The 23,950-nt window shown below is 46.0% G+C and overlaps 1 protein-coding gene across 4 annotated transcripts; it reads left to right on the forward strand.

Moving 5' to 3' along the window:
* Positions 1-1,147: 1,147 nt before the first annotated feature.
* On the forward strand, positions 1,148-23,603 carry sh3pxd2b (SH3 and PX domains 2B). 4 transcript variants are annotated; one of them, XM_053846573.1, is made up of 15 exons: positions 1,148-1,528; positions 4,503-4,583; positions 9,679-9,754; positions 12,001-12,077; positions 15,547-15,638; positions 17,244-17,269; positions 17,433-17,468; positions 18,144-18,275; positions 18,339-18,440; positions 18,700-18,783; positions 19,616-19,733; positions 20,202-20,392; positions 20,451-20,497; positions 20,566-20,691; positions 20,764-23,603. In XM_053846573.1, exons 1-15 carry the CDS (start codon positions 1,457-1,459, stop codon positions 22,258-22,260), a joined length of 2,757 nt encoding a protein of 918 aa, XP_053702548.1. In that variant the 5' UTR covers positions 1,148-1,456; the 3' UTR covers positions 22,261-23,603. The 4 variants fall into 4 exon arrangements, with proteins under 4 accessions (XP_053702548.1, XP_053702550.1, XP_053702549.1 ...); XM_053846575.1 differs by lacking the exon at positions 18,700-18,783; XM_053846574.1 differs by lacking the exon at positions 17,433-17,468.
* The last annotated feature ends 347 nt before the right edge of the window (positions 23,604-23,950 follow it).

Genomic DNA, 23,950 nt, shown 5'->3' on the forward strand with positions numbered 1-23,950 from the left:
CACACTGGATCCCTTTGCGTCTCAGTGTGAAGCGGCTGGGATGAGGATCAGCACCTCTAAGTCCGAGACCATGGTTCTCAATCGGAAACGGATGGATTGCCCTCTCCAGGTTGGGACTGAGATCTTTCCTCAAGTGGAGAAGTTTCAGTATCTCAGGGAGTTGTTCTCATGTGAGGGGATTAGGGATTTGGAGATTGGTCGGCGAATTGGGGCAGCAGGGGCGATATTGCAATCCCTTTGCCGCACTGTTGTCCATAAGGGAGAGCTGAGCCAGAAGGCAAAGCTCTCTATATACCAATCAATCTTCGTCCCGACCCTCACCTACTGTCATGAGTTTTGGGTCATGACCGAGCGAGCAAGGTCCCGGATACAAGCGGCTGAAATGGGTTTCCTTCAAAGGGTGGCAGGCGTCTCCCTTAGAGATAGGGTGAGAAGTTCTGTCACTCGGGAGAGGCTCGGAGTAGAGCCGCTGCTTCTCCACATTGAGAGGAGTCAGTTGAGGTAGTTCGGACATCTCATCAGGACGCCCTCTGGACGCCTCCCTTTGGAGGTCTTCCAGACATGTCCAGCTGAGAGGAGACCGAGGGGTCGACCCAGGACCAAGTGGAGGGATTATATCTCTACGCTGGCCTGGGAGCGTCTCGGGATCCTCCAGTCGCAGCAGGTGGATGTCGCTCGAAGGGCGTTTGGCGTGACCTCCTGAAGCTGCTGCCCCCGCGACCCGGCGACAGATAAGCCGGCGACGATGGATGGATGGAAGGATATTTTTGCTGGATCGTCTTTGCTCATCCATTAAAACCTATTACAAGTAAAACTTAGCGAATTTTAAAAAAGTGGTCCACTGAGATTTACTTACAACGTTTGATATTGTCCTGAGTCACGTGGGTTTTAGACTTATATTTAAGTGCGTGAGCATTGTGAACTGGTTCTGAAATCACGAATGAAATACTGACCATTTACTTTGTTTTAACTACTAATTAATAGTGAGTGTGTGATTCCAATTCGTTGACTTCTGTTTTCCGTATAAAATAGTGCCGTTTTCTGTTTTATTATATTTTATTTTTTAATGTCACAGACACCATTACGTAATGCCGAGTGGAGCCAGACCGCGGCGCATGCGCAGTGTGGCCGCTCTGACGCTGGAGGGAGCAGCTCCACGATTCCTCCGGCGTCCCGGGAGCTGCACTGGGAGTGGGCGAGCTGGGATAGGCTGGGACGCGCAGGGGGGAAATAGGAAGCCGCCGACTGCTCACTCCTGCCTCACAAGCGGCTGAATCTTGGGCAGGAAACTGGACCTCGGCCGGAAAGTCAGACTTCTTCCAGCGGTTCGGGTTACAGCGGCGCTCATGACAAAGAACCGTCGCGGTTCAAACTTTGTCAGCCGGGTTTAGTTTCTTCCTGAGAACAACTCTTCTGCTCCGTTTCTGTCCTATTTATCGGACTGTAGAAGGACACCATGCCGCGGAGAACCGTGCAAGAAGTAACAGTCCAAGATGTCCAGAAGAGAAGGAATCCCAACAAACACTACGTAAGTCGTCTTCAAGAGCAACGCTTTTATATACATGTATTTCTGCAGTTTCCCCCTCGCGTTTCCTTTGCAGAGGTTGAAGTAAAACAAAGAGTGTCGAATTACACTTCAAGAAACTCTCCAGCTCTTCTGGACAGTCCACCCACTCATACAGTTGTTAATAACTGTTGGAACCTTGAACTGCCACAACTGTTGCTAAGCTAATTCCAACTGCTAGTGTTTAGTTTGACATTCTTGTCTACAGTTCTAAACAAACCGTCTTTTAACTGGAGTCACTGAGTGTTGTTTATAGTGCAACCAGTGACCTTCCCAACATCTGATTCACTACACACATGCAACCCTTATTTGTTGTGTGTTTTCACTGCATTTGCTTTCTTTTGCTCATTGAAGGTTGAATCACGGGGGCAGCCCCCAAAGCAAAGAGGCCCAGACTTCCATCAGCTCCAGGGTTTTTAGTGTTGATGCTGAGGTGTCAGTGTTCTCTAGACCACATTAACCGCTGTGTATAGGGAGAGTTTTCAGCTTTTTTTATGGTCAAAATGTTGTGAAATATGACTCCAACGTGAGTGTTCCCCCACTGTCAGTGAGGTAGATCTCCGCCTTTAAGGTAGGGCCTCAAGGAGGACCATGATGGATGCACAGTTGTGTTCCCTGCCGGACTTATTGCTGCACCTGCCCTCTGGTTTGGTCAACAGAGAGATATAACCGCCAGGTCTCTACACGTGGGAGGAGCTGTGGTTGTACTCTGAGGCTCCACTGGATGTGGACAAGCTTCTTACTGGACCTGCCATACGCCCTTTCATTCATTAGCGAAAGCTTTGTCACTGAGAGCCTTGTCTTTTAGCTCAGCTCTTTCTTCACCAAGACAAACTGTCACAGCCTTCAGTCCTTACGGCTGAAGACCCTGACTGATCCTTTTGACCATCTCACACCTTTGAAAGAAAGCTGTGAGAGATAAATATTATCATCAGCTTTTTAAATATTTGGCAGCTGCTGAATGAGTGAAAGAAAACTTGTGTTGTCCCGTTGCTACTGCAGGGAGAGAGTGGGTGTTAAAGTTAAAAGACAAAAGCTTACATGATGAACAATAGGAACAATATTTCCTGCTTTGTCTTTTGAACATGCATATGGGGACCATATTTCCTTGCATGACATCATCGGATCCGACAACAGTTCTTGCCAAAGGCATGGCAGGTGTCTGGTGTTGGTTCCGTTTACATGTTGTGTTTGCATGTGTTTGCTTTGTATGTGAGAGGAATACATATGGTATTTGATGGCCACCAGACCTTCTATACCACCGAGAACAACAGTCCTGTGTCTTTGCCATCTGTGTCCTGAAACCCGTGGTGTGGTCCAGGCTTCTTCCCAGATTGTTTTGGTTCATTTATTAACTGGAATTTTCAAAGATTTATCTGAATAATCATTGTGTTGTTGAGTCATCAATAACTCTACCAGAGTCTGTGACCCAGAGACAGACCTGGGATCGTCTGGGAATGTGGCCAAGAGCACAGACCCAGTGAGTGAGACACCAGGGAGTTTCCATTCACATCTCCGTCTGTCTCCAATTCTTTGTCTGTCTTGAGGGAATGGAAATAAATGGCTTGTTTGAATCGAGACACAACCCCAGTCACCAAGTTTATCTGTTTGGGTAGCAAGCGAGGAAGTATCTCCTCGGCATATCCTCCGTATCTACCAGGTATAATAAGTCAAACTTATTACCTGTGAAATTCCACAGATAATTTGACTCCTATTAGCATCAATATTTCACTGGTGTGCTGAATAGTCTCAGAATAATCTATTTACAAAATTGAGAATTCACTAGAGTCTACCAGGAAAATGGCACTTCCTTTTTTGGTCATGTCCTCTGTAGCTATTCTGACTATTACCAACTACTCACTGACTTTACAGTCTAATTCCTCTCAGCGGTCATGGTTTTCTATACCTCCATGGTGTGCAGCTTCTTGGCTCCTCAAGTTTAGTATCTGTATGTAAAGATTTATCACAGATTAGCTTTTTATTTACAAGCTGTCACTGCTTGAGCTTGTTTGTCCAGACCTTTTTTTGAAATGGCACAGTGTTGCCTCACAGATGAGACATGAATATCAGAGTTCACTGTTCAATGGCCTGAGCACCGATGCATCAGCTGTGGCATCAATGGGCACCTCATCTCAACAGCTTCCCTTGTTTTCATCGACATATAATGGCTACACATGGTCTTCCTCTGCAGCGCTTGGTTTTTCAAAACATTCTGTAAGTTTTAAGAGATGTAATACTGGACTCGATTCGGATGTTATTTTATACCGTGATATATATAACATTACACATAAATTCTATTTACAATCATTTTAGGCCGTACCACTCAACTACAGCATTGTAAAGGTTTATGTGTGCATTCAGCTGGTTTATTGAGACTGAAAATATATTTTAAAAATTAGTATAAGATGTTGAGTTTTTGGATTTTCCCCATATTGCAGTGAGAGTCGATGGATTACTGTAGACAGATGATAATCAACAAATATTTACTGAGTAAATTTCCAACTAATCCAACGCTATTGACTCCACAATTTGGCAAAATTATTTTGGTGACTTCTAATTTGTTTTTTCAGTTGATGGTGTAGATCCGTTTTGTTTTTTTTTGTGCAGTCATGACTCATGATGTGAGTGAATGACCCTTCTTCCATGACTTTTGAATGACTGAAATCTTAAAGATAGCTGTGGTTATCCCACTCTATTTGGTGGAGAACAAATATATGGTTACGTGTAAGTTTGAGTCCCACTCAAGCTTTGACTCATGGTCAAGCTTTGGCCTTGAGTTTCAAATACTCACGTCCTACACACCTCCCTTCGGTTGCTCACGCAATGGTGACTGTAAAGGTTTCTGGAATGATTCCAAAGTGACAAGGGGAATTGAAACATCAAGTCAATGTCATAGCCGTCCTCTTGGTTAATATTCTGTTCTGCTTCCTTCTCTAAGGTCTACATCATCAAAGTGTGCTGGAGCGATGGCAGCACGGAAGTCATCTACCGACGCTACAGCAAGTTCTTCGACCTGCAGGTAAGGCAGCGAGTCAGCCCCGGCGGCACCATGGCTCTTGTCCTCTCCTCCCTCGTGACAGAGTTAATCATATTATACTGCGTGTCCCGGTGAAGCCGATAGAGGACAGTGATGAATGTGACCACCGCACCGATGACCACAAAAACGTCTGAATCATCCTCCAATGTCACGCTGGCACTGGTGTTGCACAAGAAGGGAATCTCATTAGTGCCCCAGTTTCCTTTCCCCTTTTGATGGTAATGGATCTGAGTTTACAGAGCCCTGACTCCAGGAAAGCTAAACATTGATTTGAGCTTTAATGCCTGTTAAACACCATTTGTCTATCTTAGCACGAACGGTGTGACATCTTTACACGTGCACAGAGTAGATGTGCTGACAAAGCATTTTTCTAGAGCGTCCTATGTTGCACAGTTGTGCAATAGATGCACTTGAAGCCAAAATTGTGCAAAGGTGTCTGTGATGTGAGGGGGTTGTTATTACTACACTAGTAAGACTAAGTGGACATGAAGGTGGTCATGTCATAGCTGGACTGGGCGGCTCCTCTCAGATGATACACTTTAGTCCCGTAGTCTGCTTCAAATTAAAAGCATGGCATTGTCCAAAAGGAGCTGAGTCAGCCAGCAGTGAGCATTCAGAGAAAATAAGATTGACCTTACAAGCGGGCGGAAAAGTGCCTTGCAGGATAAGCGTTCTTGATTGGTGTACTCTGGTTTCTTCCCAATGTCTATGAGCATTTTGAGGTTAGTTTAGGGGTTAGTTTAGAGGTGAGTTTAAGGTGGTCTTGCAACCCTTCCTTCTAGGCGGGATAAGGCTTTTATATAGGATTTTGGAATAGGATATCCATATGTCCGGTGACTGGGATGGATATACGACATGCCAGCCTTTTCTTCCCATCAACAGCATCAGACCATCCACCAATAACGGCGCTCTTCCATGCTGTGTCGACCAATCAAATAAGAGTTTCGCAACTCGTGAGATGAGAATGATGAGATGAGATGAAAACAAAGATGGCAAAGAATATACAGTCTTTTCAAGGAAACCAGTATGATGGCGCTGCGATGAGGGCACCAATGATGGACATTTAGGGCGTCCCCACGATGTCCAGAGACCCCAGGTCCAGGATAGAATCAAGAGCTCAGTCATTCATAAGAGACTTGCCGGAGAACAATTGGAAGTTTTAAGTTTTCGTGAGCTCTTACTCGAGGAAATCGTCAACCACTATATCACTTCACTGTTCTCCACTCTGCTGTCACTCATGAGCGAACCAGAGGAAAAGCTTACACACATCTCATAAGCATTGGAATTTTTGGCTGAAAAAAGGATGACACGTGTCTTTCGCTGCTCCGGTGTTGAATTATCATTGAGATTATGCTCTGACGTGATCCTAGAGGTTGGTGACGTGAATCTGTAAACCCTGGCTTGTGGCTGTGTTTAGCCTCTGATACAAATAGATACACAGAGATCTCTGGTCTGTTTTCAAGATCTGAGCAGGAAGTTATTTCAGGCTGAAATGGTTCTAGTCGTGGTGTTTTCGTTGGAGTTAGATGTTGTGACTGTAATTTAGCTTCTCTGCTCTGCTGCACTTCCAGACGATATATGTGAAAAACACTTTGGTAGTTGTGCTCCCGCCACATCAACTACTGCTCTTATCTAGAAAGAATGACCTCATGCTCAAACATCTCGCTAATGATCACATGTCGTCCGTCAGCAAACACTTCCTGAAAGTTCCTGAGGTTGGACCTTTGTCTCACTGAAGCTGTGTCTGATGTGGTTGCGATGTCTGGTCTGCATAAAGTACTTCTAGAAGAATGAAATGGCTGGGTTTAGGATGCTAATAGGATGGGCCACTTCATTAGAGTTCACACTGGACTAACACAGTTTAATGCTTTCAGCTGCTCAGTGGTTTGTTTTTCAGTATTGATTCAGTATAATAGATTATGGATTGTATGGTGGTACGCAATAGTGACCATCTTCACTGGTGAATGCCACTGCCTGAGCACAGCACCGTCTTCTGGAGCCAAGTCAGTTGTGATGCTAACTCAAGCTAGTTCATTGTGTCAATAAAATACAGTAAATCCATCAATGTCTGCAGCTCAGTGCTAACTCCAAGAGCGCTTTAATCCCATTTCTTGATCTCCAAAACATCATTTTACTCAGATGTAATATCGCTCGTGTGTTTTGTTTTGCTTCAATCGGCTCATGTTAAACTGACCGTTAAATGGCCAGCTTTGATTTGGATTAGTCATGCTCTCCGGCCAAAAGGATTTATCGCAGTTGACTGCTTTTGGTCCATTATTGCTGTAAATGAACCAAATCCAAACACAGCCATGCCCCTCAAGGTAAAATTTAAATGTCATCTAGAAGAACAAGATGTCCAGGGAGGCTCGCAGCGCATGACTGTGACGGCTGCTAAATACATATTTTTGGTTCGATGTTTTGGATTAGGGATTCTGACCGTAGCACCGAAGTGAACCGCGCCCTTGGGGTCTGCCAGATCTGCGCTGTGACCTCCCCTGAAGACAGACGGACGCATACCAGAATAGCCCCTCAGGGATTAGCTATCACATTAAAATGATTGAGATCCCCTCGTCATTCCACTGTGAAATAATCCAGGAAAGCCCACTTGCTTTGAGGCAATTTAGTTTTGGTGGCTTCAAGTCCACGGACAAGACACGCTGTAATGAGTTTTTAAAATCATATTTTTGCGATGTGCGCTTGGGACTCATGGCTATCTGCGGACAGTAGCTCACATTTTCCCCCAGCGCAACTGTGAAGGGTTAAAAATGACCTCAGACAAGAATGTGGAGTGGACCAAGTGGGAGAATCACAGTTGCTGCAGAGAGAGCATCCATTGTTAGGTTTGTCATGCTGCTATTTAATACAATTAAGTTCCTTTTACTTCTTCATTTATGTTGTTGTCACTTTTGTATTAGATATTGACTACTCATCGTCTTGATTGGTACTGTTATTTTTGGTGTAACAGATTTAATGTAGTCAAAGAATCTTTATTTCTGTAAATTATTATGTTTTTATATTTATTATTATGTTAAATAAGTAGATACTTATTGGTCTTGCTATTGTTTGTATTGTTATTAAAAAGAGATCTAGGCCTTATTGTAAGATGATGGGTCTGTCGATGTAACCCTTATATTCTGGATCAGAAGGAGTCAGGACTATTTCCCATCCAACCGCTGAAGGTTCTGATTAACCTTTGACACATATGGCATGTATATATGATTTTGTCCTCCATAAATCCTCAATAACCTCAAGTCTTTGTGGAGGTTCTTCTCTTTGGGCTAGGCTTTCAGTTCACCAGAATCTTCAAGCTTACCTGCGCTTTCCTCCCGTCCGTTATTCAACCTATTAGCAGCGACCATTTGAAATATGACTCATGAGACTTGTGAGAAGGTTTGAGCCGCAGACGATGGTGGCAATGAAGCGACTGCAAGGAGTATCTTTTTTTAATCACATTCACCAATGTTATTTCCACAAAACCAGTGGAAGGAAAAATAATCGGTGTCTCAGCTTCCCATTTTCTGTAAAATACATGACCAGGACACTTTGTTTGCAAAAAGCCTGTGTTAGTTGGACTTAATCTGTGAGGAATTTTTCATAGATAATTTTGAAAATGTAAATTATCTTCTGTTGGTGGATGTTTTGGTTTGACTTGACCTACCACTGTTTTGGTACACTCATACCAAAGAGGAACCTTCTTCAATATTCCCTGCCCAATATGGTAAAAAGCCTGATAAGATTTAGGCTTATTTTCTCGAGAATTTTTTAGACTTCTGAACCTGTTTAGCATCTTGTTTTCTTAGTTTGAACATTGGTTGCCACAGCAAGTCCTCCACCTTAACCAGTCTAGATCATCCCTCCTAGCCACACCTATCCTCATCAGTTGTCCTCCTCTTCCACCTAAAGTATGGCATCTTGTGCTGAGGATGTAAGCGGTGTTTTGAGGAGACATCTCCAGTCCAGTCAGATGCTGATTCTGCTCAGAGTGGTTCTGATTACAGAGCAGACGTCGAGGGTTTCAGTAGACACTGGCTTTGTGTGTCTGTAGTCGCACACATGGTGGCAATTATCACTCGGTAATGACTCGTCTCTGTTTGTCTTCGTGTCTGTCTGCCCCTTTTAAGGTGTCAGAGTGGAGGACTGATGCTTTTATTCAAATGTGTTTTTCACCTCTTAGAAGCTATGACTCACTGCGCCGTTGTTTAAACAACGGATATATGATTTAGCTTGATTTAAAACCACAATGTTTTATGGTTTGGTTGAATGCGCTCGCTTGGAGAAACAAACAGTCATAACTATAAATTATAACTTTAGTCAAGAAAAAAAACATCTCATTTCATTGTGTATTTTTCAAGCTAATTTTTATGAGCTGCAATATAGTAAGTTAAATCACATAAGACATCAGTCAGGCTTCCCCCCGTCTCTCAACCCATTTGTGTTGTCCACCTCAACATAGTCAGTGAATGTGGTAAACATTCAAGTTGTGTCATGCACTTGATCTCATCTGATCTCTCCGGCATTCCCTGACGTGACTCCAGTCAGCTTTAAACAAGATATAGTGCCAAGGAGCAGCGCCACTTTACACCCAAATTCAACTTCTAGGAGCTCAAGCATTTAGACTGGCATTGGTCTTTAACTCACACAAGAACGTCACAGCTCTCCCTGGTCTTCACTTGACAAAGTGAAAGCATGCAAAGAATGTTCAATTTTTTTTTTGTTTTGCTGTGTGGAACTTTGATGGCAGGTAGATTTCTACATAATGATGGATGGATGGATGGATGGATGAATAGAGCGAGCCAGTGGTAGGTGGAACATTTCCTATCTGAATGTGGAACTGGAAACAGAAATGTTCCACTGTGTCAGTGGCTCCTCGCTGCAGCGGCATGTTGCGATGGACGGAAGAAAAACCAAACCATCTGCTCCCAACATTCCAAGTCACTGGCTGGCTGTCACTTTATTGACCAAATTCCTTGGTAGAAAGTGCTGATTTATAAAAACGTGACCGGCAGTCTTTAAGTGCCTAAAGTGATGTACCGTTGGTTTTTGTGGTTGCTCAAACCTAATGAATTGTTGCTTGCAGATGGAGTTGCTGGATAAATTCCCAGTGGAGGGAGGCCAGAAAGACCCGAAACGCAGGATTATTCCTTTTCTTCCAGGTAAGAGTTTGTAAACTTTGAAAAAACGTGGTTCGTGGTTAGGGATATCCGATCTCTGACCCCTGTTTGACCTGAGCAACACACATAAAGTGTAGCACAATCAAAATTTAAGACACGATTCTGAAACGAAATCCTTCAGAATGAGTCAGTTATGGAACATTTCATCACCTCACCATCAACCCTTACAGGGCTCACCATTCTCTTTCATCTTTGATGTTTAAATAAATCAAACGTTTACACTGTATAAGGCCTGTTTATACTTAACTCTTTTTTTTTTTACTTTAATTTATGGAAGTGTTTTCTGGGACACCATGGTCTGAAGACAGTGAGTTGATGTGTCTCAGACCTGCAACAACTTTTGTAACTTCTTTTTGTGTTGTAAAGTCTCATTGACATCCAACACGTGTCTTTGAAGAGTCTTGTCTCTGACTGTGATTCCTCCAAAATGTTTGGATCTGATGGTTTTATTGGAAAGCTTCACCCAAAACACCCCACCCACACCCCCTCCTGCCAAGTTCGGGGTCGACGGGGGATAGGATTTCTCTGAGGCTGGGCAGGTCTGGAACTCATTGAGAGGGTACACATTCTGAGCGTTTGATGAGTCAGTGGAAGGAGGGGGAGGAGGGAGAGGGAGGAAAACACATTTTCCTGCGTTCCTTTGGTATCCATGTGTGCTCTTTCAGATACGTTTTGACTCCGAGTGTGGTTTTGTTTGGATCGATGGCTTTTTAAAGCGGGTCAAGCTTGTCGTTTGAACCGGTTGACCCTTCCTAGGAGTATTGTCGCAACATATTGTGAAGAAGGAATACCTTCTTGAATAAATTGTGTCTGCTTGCTGTTTCCTGAATGCAAACTACTTGAATGTTTCATCACCCTCTTGGACTCTGATGCAACTTTAAACACCACATATTTTGTAGAGTATTAAAACTATATATTTCATCTCACTTTATTTGTTTGTATGTGTGTAATGCTACACACGCAGCAGGGCTTTTTCTCAGCATATGCTCGATACTCTTTATGGAAATGCTGGTTGGTAATAAATCCATCTGTATTCGCAACACCGTAAAAGTGCTTGGTATTTATCAGATTACAGTATGCAGACTTAAGTGCCCTTGAGCAGTGGTGCCCTCGGACGTGCCGTAAAGTCTCCCCTCTGAGTGCCTCCACACAAGGCCTTTTCATGGGCTGCACCCACAGGTTGCCGTGCATACAGAGTGGCCAATGTTGAGCCAGTGGTTCTCTCCTTACCCCGCAGAGATTTGGAAGAATGTCAAGAAAGCTTTCTGTTTGAGCAGTGACGAGTATGGGAGAAGAATAAAGTGGGTGAAGGCTGACTTTCAGACATCCTCAGTCTTGTTGTTTGTCACTGTCCAGACGCTGGCTGCTCTGCCGATATGTGACCAATGGGATAGAAATTTAGGGCGTCAAAGCTCATTTGTCAACTCTTGTGTCTCTTTTTTGTTTGCCTATTTATGCTTCAGAGAGATCAGGCCATGCTGTTTTCTGAAGTACGCTGCGTCTTTCCTTTTCAACTTGGCTCGCCTTTATCTAGACGTATGGGTCAGCTCGCCGTCTTTGAGCTTGTCGTTGCCTTCTTTTAATCAAAAGCAATTTGCTGCAGGTCATTGCAAAGTTTATCTAGCTCAGATCTCTTCTCCAGCTCGTCCTTAGTTATCTCTTATTTGGTCAAAGAATGAACTCCATTACCACAAGCTGGAATGGCCGTACACTCACTTTGTTTTGAGTTGATAGCTGTGGTCAGAAAACAAGAACACTGCTTAAGGATGTGACCAGTGTGTCGTAACACCAGTGACAGCCGCAGGAAATCACATGGATTCTTGTTTCAGATGTAAACAGTAACACAAACCTCATGACAACTGGAGAGAAGAAGCCACTCAAAGGCCATCTTTATATTGAAATGGCAAGGCACCGTTAACCTGTAAACAAATAGTGCCACCATTTCTTTTCTTTCTTGGTTTCCTCTACAAATTTGACCAGTCAAACTGTGGTTTGATTTGGACCATGGCACTAAGCAGGGTGACCTGGTGAAATGCCTCCTTCACCAAGGCAGGTCCGTAGCTACTCAATGCATTATGGAGTCAATCTCCTTCCATGAAAACACCAAGATTCCAAGACTCAGTTCTAAATCACAGCGCAAACAAGCTTGGGTGCGGGAAGCTTTTCCTTGTATGAACTTAATGTCAAAGTGAAACTTGAAACCCATTTTCTTCCTCTTATTCCCCCAGGAAAGATCCTGTTCAGGAGAAGCCACATCAGAGACGTGGCCATGAAACGGTTAAGACCCATCAATGAATACTGCCGAGTGAGTATCTGAGCATCATTGATCTGTTTGGCCGAACGCTATGGAAGCTTTTACACAAATTAGCTCATGTCCTGACAGACTGAAACAACACGTTAACTTAAACAAGAGCGGCGTATGAATCTGTTTGGGGCCATTTTACGGCAATATCCTTCAAATGTGTGCAGCTGATCGCTGCTGAGGACCTTCAAAGAACCCGGTTTTCTGCCGCGTGCTTCCGAAATATCGCTGCATGGATCCATAAAATGCAGGATTACCCTTCCTCTTATCAATCAGAGTGAATCTGCTGTTATCATTTGGATATTATCCTCCCCACAGAGATGCAAAGTAGAAGTATAAACATGCAGCTTAAGGTGTAGCTGTACTCCATGTTTCTGCTCTTCAGCTCCTCAGTTTTCTCAAGGAAGAAAATGTCCCCTCTTCTGTATTAACAGTTTATCAGGAAGCACAGGTCCTTGCTGCTGTGGTGGTTACTGGTGCTGAGCTGGTCAGCACATCCGCTGCTCTTAGGTTTTACCACACAAAACTCCCTTTTCCGGCCACCAAGACAGGAAATGTGAGGTCGTTTTTGTTCTTCTAAACCTTTCCCTGAGTTGCATTTTATTTTAGGCTGACTTTCCATAAGCAGTCTTGGGCTGACAGCTTGTTTTGTGGCAAGATATGATAGAGACAAGCCTGAGGTAGCATCTCCCAAGAGGAACGTTAAATGGCGACCAAAAAAAAGTTATCTTTAAGATCAAAGATTCCTGGGAAAGTACAAGCAATTGCTCAAGTAACTGTAGCTGTTTTAGTGTTGCCTTTCCAGGAGGGTTTTCCTCGCCGTTGACTGAGCATTTCATCCAGCTGTGGGACCTGCTCTGTTTGTCCAGCTCAGCACTTTTCATTTATGCAAGCATGTTCTTTCACTGTGATTCCTGACTTGAGTAAAAGCTTTTCCAGTGGAGGGTGGGAAATTCCGCACGAGTCAAGTTTAACAACTCAGCTGTATGAGGAAAAGGGCTGAGTCAGCGTTTCCCTAAAACTTGCCGCACATGAACCATGCTTCACCTTGTCAACATGTCTGAAGAAGTGGGTGGATGAAGACGCTATTTTTACAGACAGATTTGGGCTTGTCGCTGCGATTAACAGTTATTTACGCTGCAGAACCCAGCAATTGGAGCTAGTGCTGATTCCCTTTATTTGTGGGGTTATTGTATAGTTTAGACACCACTGGAAATAGCACAGCAAAGATATCATTGAGAACGCATTTATTATTTAGTTTATAACCAAGTTATCTCTGGGGTTTTCTCCAAAAAAAGTGCCCTCCAAAGTAGGTATATGCCAAGTTAGTGTGATGGGTGGGAAATCTTACCACATAGTTTTTGGTCCGTAAACTTCTGGAGAAAGAAATTTGATGGCATCTTTAACCTTCTCTATGTTTATCTGTGGATACATTACTACGTCACACACAGGTCCTTACAACTCCATGTTTTTCAAGCCACCGAGGCAACTTCCCCTACCTCTCAATTCACATTAAGAAAACAGTAGGTCAGTCTGTTGGGGGCAGGTCTACAGTTAGCGAGAACCAACATGGCGGATGTAAGAGGCGGAATTGTTGCCTTGTATCTACTGTGGAAGAAAAAAGATTTGGACGCTTCAAATCCTTCCAAGGCACCATCAGTCAACGTCGCACGTGGATGACAGGTTGTTAGTTTTTGAGGTCGAGCATCGTCATAAACTCTATAAAGACATCACCTCTTTCAATCTGCAAAGTACCGTGACAGAGTGGATCACAGCCACTCCACTGCAGCTCTGAGTCAACTCAGTGTTCCCTCCGCCACCGTACCTGGTGGAAACCTGCTCTTGACTAATGCCACCATGACCTGTCGCCAGAGTTTACGTTCATAGTATTTGAAGCAACAATTTTTGCCTGGAACATTTCTATAGAAACACAGTGAACCTGTAACCCAGTGCCCCAAACATGTCACACCCCATGGTCTTATTTTGGAGCATGACAGGTTACAGAATCTCTCTAGCAATCACGCTGCGTCATTGTTTAAACAAAAAAATGAAAAATTTAAATGCTTAAATAGGATACTGCAGTGTCTTTCTAAGAACATGCATAGCATTATCTTGAGAGGCGCAATAATTCTATCCTTTTCTCTGGATGATATCTGTGCGATTAATGGTTCATTTGCGTACGATCTCACTCTAGCATTGTGAGATAACACAAGATTTGCTTTCCGTCCATGTTTCGTGAGGCGCTCCCTACTCCACAATCCCAATATGTTTCATCGGTTTCTTTTGACCCACATGGTCTGACACGACAGCAAATTCAATTGTCAGGACAAATAATCCAATCTGTGTCAGTCACTGAAGGAACGGCTCGCCTAAAACAGACCATAATATCTTTCGTCATGTAGGCACAATGACATTAGTCACAACAAGGAACTGCATCGTGGTTCTGCTCACAGTTTTGACTCATGATCTCTGTCGGGATGAAGAAGTACATTACTTGGTTTGTTAATGAATTCCTGCAGCAGTATTTCATCTTCCGTATGAATCCATATTTATCATCCTCCCAAAGACTTCACCGCCACAATACAGCACATCTCCATATCCCTTTTTCTTCCACACACAGTGAGTGGGACACACACACAATTATCTTAATGTGGCCCGCTGTAAAGAATACCCATAAAGTCCATTTGCAGTAATGTAGCGGGGCCGCTCTCCTGTCTGCTCCCTGGGGAGAATGGCAATGAGTCGGCCAGCCACGAGCCGATAGGTGGAGCGGAAATAAATCCAGGGAGAGGAAGTGGGTGCTGGGTGCTCCTTAACCTCAGGTGTGAGATGTGAACTGGAGGTCAACCACCCAGTGGTTTGGTCCGAACGTCCCCATGACGAAAGCTCTCCAGAAAGGACGTTTTAGCTGCTCAATTTCTGTCATTCCTAATGGAACGTCAGTGGGTCGGCGAGAGAGAGACACCTCATTCTTAAAGGACAGAGTCCAAACACTTAAGCATATTAAAACCCAAAGCAGACGAGGCGTGATGGATGGCGCTGGGGTCTGTCTGCCAGAGAGGTGTGGAGGGAGAAGCTCGCCTCTCGAGGAGCTGGTAAAGTGTTCATCCGGCTGGGAGAGGATAGTCAGGTTTGGGGGGTGATAGATCGGTCTGCCCTTTAAGGGTTTTGAACAACCCATGTGTGTGTCCACTTGTGTGTTTGGACTTGTTTGTCTTTTGTCTCTCTCCTCTGAGTGGTGCGTCGCAGACAGGGAGGAGAGCAAGGATGAGTTCCAAAGGTTATGGGTGGGAGGAGTCAATGGATGGGCTTAACTGCCACGTAAAAGCCAGTGACAGTATGATACATGTACTCGGACGTTGTGTAGCCGTTCTTGATGACCCACTTTCTCTGCGTTCAGATAGCCACTGACCACTGCAGAACCAGAGCAGCCCGCACCTTTTGAGTCCACTGACACTGTGTCCCTCTGCAGGCGCTCATCCAGCTGCCCGTGTACATCTCTCAGTGCGAGGAGGTCCGCGTCTTCTTTGAGACCAGACCGGAAGACCTGAACCCGCCGAAGGAGTAAGTGAAGAACTACTCGCACACAAAACCACGTGGCGTCCTGACTCCGCCCCTCCCGTGATAAACATTCATTACAGCATGTAATAGGTATGATTTCACCTGGTTTATGGCGTCCCGGCGGGGTTTAAGCTGAAAAATGCCCTTAATGGCTCCCTTTTAGTGCTGAGTGAGCTGTTAAGTGTGGAGCACGTGTTTCGCCTGCCAAGACTGGAGGACGTGACGGCGACTCTTGTAGATGCACAGAGACGATTTTAGATGTTTGGAGAGGTGAATTGTGTTGCTTTGACTGCAGACCTCAGCTGGATCTCAGTGTCGGAGTCAGAATGATAGTGGTCCTGGTTCCTCACATCTGTTACTTCCAACTTTCCAAATCTTGATCTGATTCATTCGCACACTGAGGATCTGAGAACTTCAACCCTCCACCCGATCCACCTGTCCTGATCTTTAAGATTGTTGGTTTACAGCCGCCGTCTTTTCTGTTGTTGCCAAGTCAGTGAAAAATAAAACCCGCAGAGACCCTCGGCTTTTGAAGAAGTTGATAAAACAAAATCCTCAAGTGGATTCACATATGAGTCCGGATTCATCAGCAGTGCTGTCGTGTTCCATGAAGGCAGATGCATCTTCACTGGAACCAACTGGGGAGTTGGGAAACATTGTCTGCCCTTTCTGGGTTCTGAGTGATTTATTCAGGCGTATGATGAGAGTGTATGTGTTCAGTGTCTCACACGGCCTGGTGTCATGGAGTCATTGCACTCTGTGACGGGGGTGTTTAAATTAGATGAAGGTGTCATGTTGTGTCCGGTAAATCCTCTCCTCCTGGTGAGTAAGAGGACATGACTTGTTTCACGAGCAGCACTGATGTCACAGAGGGAGGTTGTGTGTGTGTGTGAGGGAAGGAAGCTGCTGAGAAGCTGGGCCACAGAAGGAGGCAGGTCATCCACAGACTCATCAGAAAACAGGGTGTTCTGTCCTCTCATGAGGTTCTCCACTTCACTAGGAGACAGGACTGTAGCGGACGTGTTGGTGAGGTAGCACTTCTCGACAAATGATGTTGGATGACAAGGGTTTTTTTTTCAGCTTTTTCTTTTCTGATTGTGACTCATTTACACACACAAGTTGTGTTGAAACCAACCAGCTGTTCTGAAAATCAACAAAACAGATGAAAACTTATTCAATATTCACAAGTAGATGCTTGATCCTGGCCTTGCAACCCGTTTAAATCCTGTTCTTGCTCTGTGTCTACACACAAACCCTTATTGAACAGCGTGGAGCGTCAGTATTGTGCGTCTGGCTAGTGTCTATGGCGGACGCTGAATTCAATTTTACAAACTGCGCGTCACAGAGGCAGGATGTATGACCAAGGTGGACATCGGTAGTCGTTAGACGAATAGATGATTAAAATTCCTCGCAACTTTAACTTAACTTTATGGTCATTTTGAAGGGCTTTCAAGTGTGTTTCTTTCTGTGGTGTGTTGCGCAATAGCACCCCCTGGCGGTAGAGATGATGACCTTAATAAATACATGTGCGGTGACGCTACAATGTTCAAAAGTGACGTGTTTGTCCGTGTCCGCCTTGTGTTGAGTGACTCGTCTCCTGTCTTCCAGGGAGCCGGCCGGGAAGAAGAAATCTGGTAAGAGCGTGTGTGCGACCTGCCGACCCTGAAGTTGTTCCGTTGCTAGGGCACTTTCTGGACCCCCACTGTGAAGTTTTGCTTTCTCTGGTCTTCACTCATCCATGTTCTGATTCGTGTCATTTTTTCAGTTTTCTTCTCCATTCATTGTCCTTTCCATCAGGGTTTGTGGAGCGAGCGGCCTCTTTCCTAAAGCGAGGTAGTACACACGCGCGGCCCGGCGGGCCTCTCGCTGGTGTGGGCAGGTGGGGTGTGGCTTTGCGGGCTCTTTTAGGTGCTGGTGTCCGGGTCAGTGTTTTAACACCCAAGTCTCTGGTCATTGAAGCGTAAATGCTGTTTTTAGGATCCAAAAACAGGAAGTGCTAGTGTGGGCAGGTGAGGCTTCATGAAACAGTGATGCTATTTTCATTATTCCAATGGTTCTCACTTCATTTTTATAATGGAGAGCAGAGGACTGACCTGTTTCATGAAGCCTCACCTGCGAATCACTATCTAACTGCTTGAAATCAACTATAAATATTCTGGGAATCACTTGTTTACGGTATCACAGGTCACATTTGACACAGTCGACTTGGTTCTGATGTGATGTTCGCGTGTAGCACGAGGGTGTGAGTCTGGTGCTAACATCGGTGGCCGGTCCTTCTGGTGTCCAAGCTCCTCCTGTCGCCTTCACTTCTCTTCTCACTTGTCTGTGATCCTCTGCTCTCTGTCTCCATGGAGCTCAAGTGATGTGGAAAGGCCTCGCTCAACTCAGCCCCAAATCTAAAGTCGCCCTCACGCAGTCTTCTGGAGGCAAAGAACGAGGCTTTTCCACATGACTCCTCCGTCAGAGGCGGGAGATGAAGAGTGACCGTTGCTGTGTGTCGCCTCACAGGTGACTCGACGTCGGCCGACCCGCTGCTGCTGGACCAGTATGTGGCCGTCACCGACTACGAGAAGCAGGAGAGCTCTGAGATCAGCCTCCACGTGGGGCAGGTGGTGGAGGTCATCGAGAAGAACGAGTCAGGTGGGTGCGATTTCTGCTCCAGAAGTGGCTCATGGGTTCACCTCACCACTCCGTCGTCCTCAGGTTGGTGGTTCGTGAGCTCGGAGGACGCCCAGGGTTGGGTCCCTGCCACCTGCCTGGAGGCGCAGGACGACCCCGACGACTTCACCATCCCTGGAGAAGAAGGTACGTCGTGACTCAAGTTTTACGTGTCCGTTGCTGCGTTGGCTGGAACAGGTTTATTGTGATTCCACAAAACAGGCCTAATATAATAATGCATTTAAATGAATTTGCATTGAAAATTCAGTGTAAATGTACTTATAGCGCCCTCCACAGGCGCTAAAAATAAAGACGTGGCGCGTCTGAAACATCCGAAATGCTGTGTGAGATGACGACTCTTGTGTAACTCCACTTCCTGTTCTCACCCCTGGCGCTGGGATGTCAGTGCCTCGGAGGTTCTGGTCACTGCCGAGGCACGTGGGCCGCCGCAGAACTTTAGGGGATCTGTTCTGCACAGGGTTCGGGCCAGGTGGAGCCTCTCTTCTTCTCTTTTCCTGTGTGTGTGTGTGCGTGCCAGTGTTGCTGCATGAGCTGCATGAGGTCCTGCATGAGAAGGAAAGTCCTGCCTGCCTTGATGCTCCTCCTCCCCCCAAGAGTTAATGACCCTTGACCTCCCCACAAAATCCACCCCCCCCAAAAAAGCACAGCCAGGTGTATATTTTTTTTTGTGTTTCCTCACAGAATATTTCTAAATTATTATGAGCTACATATTTGTTTATAATTTCATGCAACTATTGTTCCTTTCATTGTCATATTTAAGTAAAACACAATTTTGTTTCAACACTTGAAAAAAAATTAACTGTCCTTAATATTTTCCAGTTCTTATTTAATATTTAAATATAAAATGTTTCCCATCGCACTCGCGCTTTCAAGGATTTATTCTGAACAATTAACCAGACTGATAGTTACTTTATTAAAAAAACAATTAAATATGCCACCCAGTAAAAATAATCAAATGTTTTATTCAAAAAAGGCGTTTAATCTTTTTGGTTTAACTGCTATAACCTTTTATAATAACGTGATTTACATTTTGATGTAATGCATTTTTGAATGCACTTCGCCCCTTGGCCACAGGGAGGTGCTCCAAACTCAAAGTTAGCGGAGGACGTCAGTCTTTTGTGTCTCGAGCTGTCTCTCCATACTGACACCTTCAGTTAGAACTGTTGTTTAGTTCTGTTGGACTGGTGGAGTCCAGGTGAGTCGGCCGAGCTGCTTCTGTGCTTCATCCAGCCGAGACCTGCGGGATGTGATGGGCGTCCAGAGACCTGGAAAATGACTGTGTATCACTGGCTGTGCTGCAGAAGAGAAGTACTCGGTGATCTACCCGTACGCTGCCCGGGACCAGGACGAGATAGACCTGGAGAGAGGGATGATCGTGGAGGTGATCCAGAAGAACCTGGAGGGCTGGTGGAAGATCAGGTCAGACTTGACTCGCTCACTGACGTCAATAACAATGTCACAAAAAAACAATCCTTAAAATGTAACAATGAAACCATGTGACACTGTGAACTGTTTTATATTTTTATTTTAAAAAGTGTCTTCTTAAAAAATAATCTTCATTAAAATATAGATATTTAAATGCTAACTTACATAAGATATACATAAAAGCTAAATTATTTTATTTTGAAAACAAATAATTTCATTTTATAAGTCACTATAAATAAAATATTCTATGAATAAAGTAATTATGAGGAAGAAATTAAAGGAAGATAATTATACAAACTATTATTCATGTGAAGTTTTGGCATCATATTTTGTCATATCTGGAACTGAAAAGCCTCAGAGCTGTTGCCTGAGTGTGAACAAGCGCTTCAGGGCTCCACCTGGCGGCTAAACTGTGAACGGCAGCCAGCGCTTCTCCTCACCGGCCTGCTCTCCTCTCCTCAGGTACCAGGGTCGCGAGGGCTGGGCCCCGGCCTCCTACCTGAAGAAGAGCGAGCTTCAGAAGCCGGTGGTGGCGGCTCACGCCAGCACCAACGACCTGGACGGGTTCAGCCGGCAGCAGAACCAGAGCGCTGCCCGGGACAACAACCAGAAGGAGAACCGACTCTCCTTCTTCTCTGAGAGCAACAAAACCAGTGAGTGGCCGCCCAGACCTTCCAACTCCCCGGAAGCTAACGCTGAGCTCTTCCACAGAGGTGGGGTCCAGACAGAGACCCCCGCCCCGCCGAGACCTCACCATCGTAAGTCGAGGCGCCACCGAGGTCGCAGCCGTTGGCCACGCGTCCTAACCTGTCCTTCTTGGTCTCAGCCTCGAGGGACCAACCTGCCCAAGCCTCCGGTGCCCCCTCAGGTGGAGGAGGAGTTCTACACCATCGCAGACTTCCAGACCACCATCCAGGACGGAATCAGCTTCCAGGCCGGAGTCAAAGTGGAGGTGAGTGTGGACCAAGGTCACAGAAGTTCTGCGAGCATCCAAGGACGTTCCGTGTCCTCTTGAACTCCCCAGGTGATTGAGAAGAACTCCAGCGGCTGGTGGTACATCCAGATCGAGGACAAGGAGGGCTGGGCCCCCGTCACCTTCATCGACAAGTACAAGAAGACCAGTAACGCCGTGCGGCCCAACTTCCTGGCGCCGCTGCCCAACGAGATGGAGAGGCTGAAGCTGGAAGACTGTGGCTCCGCCCCCGTCCCAGGACCCAGCGACAACTGGTCCAAACCGCTGCCTGAGGAACCCACCGCCTCGCCCGAGTCCAGCACCAGGCCCAAGCTGAGGGACTGGAAGTCCAGCGCCAGCAAGGGGGCCAGTGCCTTCTCCGGGCCCCTCCCACCAGCCCCGGCCGCACCCCCGGCCGAGGAGAAGCCGGCGCTGCCCCCACGAAGGGAGTCCATCAACAAGAGCATGGAGATCGAGGTGGCCGAGAGGTCCAGAGCAGATCCAGCTAAACCTCTGCCACCCAAACCCCCGGCTCCCGGAGTCATAGTGCCAATGGTTCCTCCCAAAGCCACCGCGGCGTTCAAAGCAGAGAAGTCACCGGAGCCAAAGAAAGAGGACAAGAACAAGGTTCTTCATCTGCGGAATGAAATGGGTCTGGAGTGCGGACACAAGATCTCGGCGAAAGAGGTGAAGAAGTTCAACCTGAAGCCAGTCCCCAAGCAGCCCCCGAAGCCCAAGCTGGAACCCGCCGAGGAGAAAGCCGAGGCACCCGGGCCAGCGCCGTTCATGAAAGCCAAGCCCGTGCTGAGACCCAAACCAGCACCCGCAGCCAAACCTGAGCCGCCAGCAGAGAACAAACTGGACATCACCAACTTGAGGAGCAAACTGAGGCCTTCAAAACCTGCCGACCCGGACGCCAATCACCAGAACGGGTCTTCAGGAAGCAGCTCCCCGACAAGTTCTCCGATCCACATCCCGGCACCCAGCAAGCTCCCGGAGGAAGCCAAGTTCACGCCGAAGCTGGTGAACGGCCTCAGTCAAGACAGCTCTTCACCACCAGCAAAGCCAGCAGTGCCCCCCCACAAAGAGCCGCCCCAGAGACCCGCTGCCATGGCCCCACGGAGACCCCCTCCTCCCAAAAAGGCAGATGCCTCAAGTCCCACCGATCCCAAACCTCCCCCTTCTCTTAAACCATTCCAGGACCTCCCGAAGCCGGCGCCTCCTCAACAGAACAGACCCGCTCCCCCCAAACCAAAGGGGTTCTCGCCTCCAGTCAAGGACGACGTCAAGGTCAACAAAATCCCCATCGCACCCAAACCGCAACTGAAGACGGAGAAGCCGGGGCCACCCAAAGACAAGCTCCCGCCTCTCCTGAAGGAGGCCAGCAGCAGGGACGAGCTTTACCTCGCCGTGGCCGACTTCGACGGGGACGACCCCACGTCCAGCTTCAAGGTCGGTACCGTCTTCGAGGTCCTGGAGAGGAACAACAGCGGCTGGTGGTTCTGCAAAAACCTGGGGGCCGAAGTCGAGGGCTGGATTCCCTCAAATTACTTGAGCAAGAAACCCTAAAGTACTTAAACGCTGCTCCAGTACGAAATCCAAAATGTTTTGCAAACAGAGAATTGGCCGTTTTTTGTCACAAAGTTGCCACAAAAAAACAGTTGACGCCAACAACTTTTATTTTGTTCGAGTAAAAAAAGAATAATATGAAAACAACCATTAGTAATTGATTTCTGTTTTGGGTGTGAAGCAGTACAAAAACGTGGTTCAATTTTTCGGTACTTTTTCACGTGTCACCTAAAATGAACCAGCAGTAACGTGATGTTTACGTTTATATCAAAGCTTCAAAGTAGTCGTGCGAGTGGACGTGATCGCCGCTCGACGTAGCGTTTCAAAAACATGGTGCCTCCATGTGGCGGCACAGACGAAGCGCTTTCTTCACCACCGCAGCTGTTGACCAACAAAACAACGGTGGGCTGCACAATACCCAGACACACCCCGTAACGACCTGTGTTGCGATGTTAGCTAGTTGTTCAGGCGATTTCAAAACACGCTTCACGTTGTGTACAGATTACTGTTCATCGTAGACAATCAACTCTCATCTTTAAAAAACGTCGCTAGCACAAATGGCATTTGTAAATGAGTAAGGAGAGTTACGCTTCGTAACATTTCACCACCGACGAAACTCAAGCGTGGCACTAGCTATCGCGAACTCATCAGCTAAACATTGATCGCAAATCAGTCGCAAAGCGAACTGTCGGAAGACTTCATTTTTAATTTTGCACATTAGCGATTTTAAACAGATACTTGCCGCATCATTAGGGGGCGCCGTGTTATCCTGTTCAGCGTCGCTAGGATGTGAACGCTACATTTTCGGATACTGTGCAGCCCCGAGACACTTCTTACTGCCGTCATGAACAAATGGGATTTATATTAACGTTGTGCCAATCATGTGAGGCCAAGTAGACGCGCTGTCAAACACCCCAGAACCACAAATGGTTTTCCGCTAGCAGATGAAAAAAGCAGATCAAAGGCGAGTCTCGTTTTCAAGCGAGTACAGTCTGTTCCAAACGGAAGGATCGACCGATGTACAGGTTGTAGAGGTTTTACACGAACGCTTGACTGGTCTCAAGCTCGGTCAGTAGAGCAAAGTATTTTATTGTACAGGACACGAGTCCAAACTTTTTTTTAGCTTTTTAGAGCTGTGCTGAAGAAGGAAGCGACAGGAAGTGAAATAACATCACAAGATGTTTCCCATAGAGGACGTGGAGTAGTGACGTGATGGTTGGAGCGGTACAGCGACATTTGATGATGTCATCACTGCAGTATTATATCACCTGGTTCTTTTTGCGATGTATTTTTTTATTACGTCAATTTATTTTTGCTTACGACAATAAAGTTTCTGAAATTAACTCGAGTCAGTTCCAAGTGTTTCTTCTCCACAGCTCATCTGCTTAACAGGTTGTCCAGTCAGTAGGGGGACTTGACGAGTGACTTGGTCTCAACCATCTTGTGTAATCGGCGCACTAGGATTTGCCTTATCTGTACGTTTGATCGCCACCTAAAGAATCGGTCTAGTCATCCTCTACAAGTCTGCACCAGTCACTACGTCATGACTCGTCTGACTTTGTCTGCGACTTCTTTCATCAGTGACTCGCTTGGTGACACATTATTCAACTCTAACGAGTCTTTACCACAGTGTCAATTGTCATCAAGTCTTTGACTCACGACTCTACGGCCACTTTGCAGAGACTTGTCG

Source organism: Synchiropus splendidus, chromosome 17 (genome assembly GCF_027744825.2).
Source record: "Synchiropus splendidus isolate RoL2022-P1 chromosome 17, RoL_Sspl_1.0, whole genome shotgun sequence".
NCBI lineage: Eukaryota > Metazoa > Chordata > Actinopteri > Syngnathiformes > Callionymidae > Synchiropus > Synchiropus splendidus.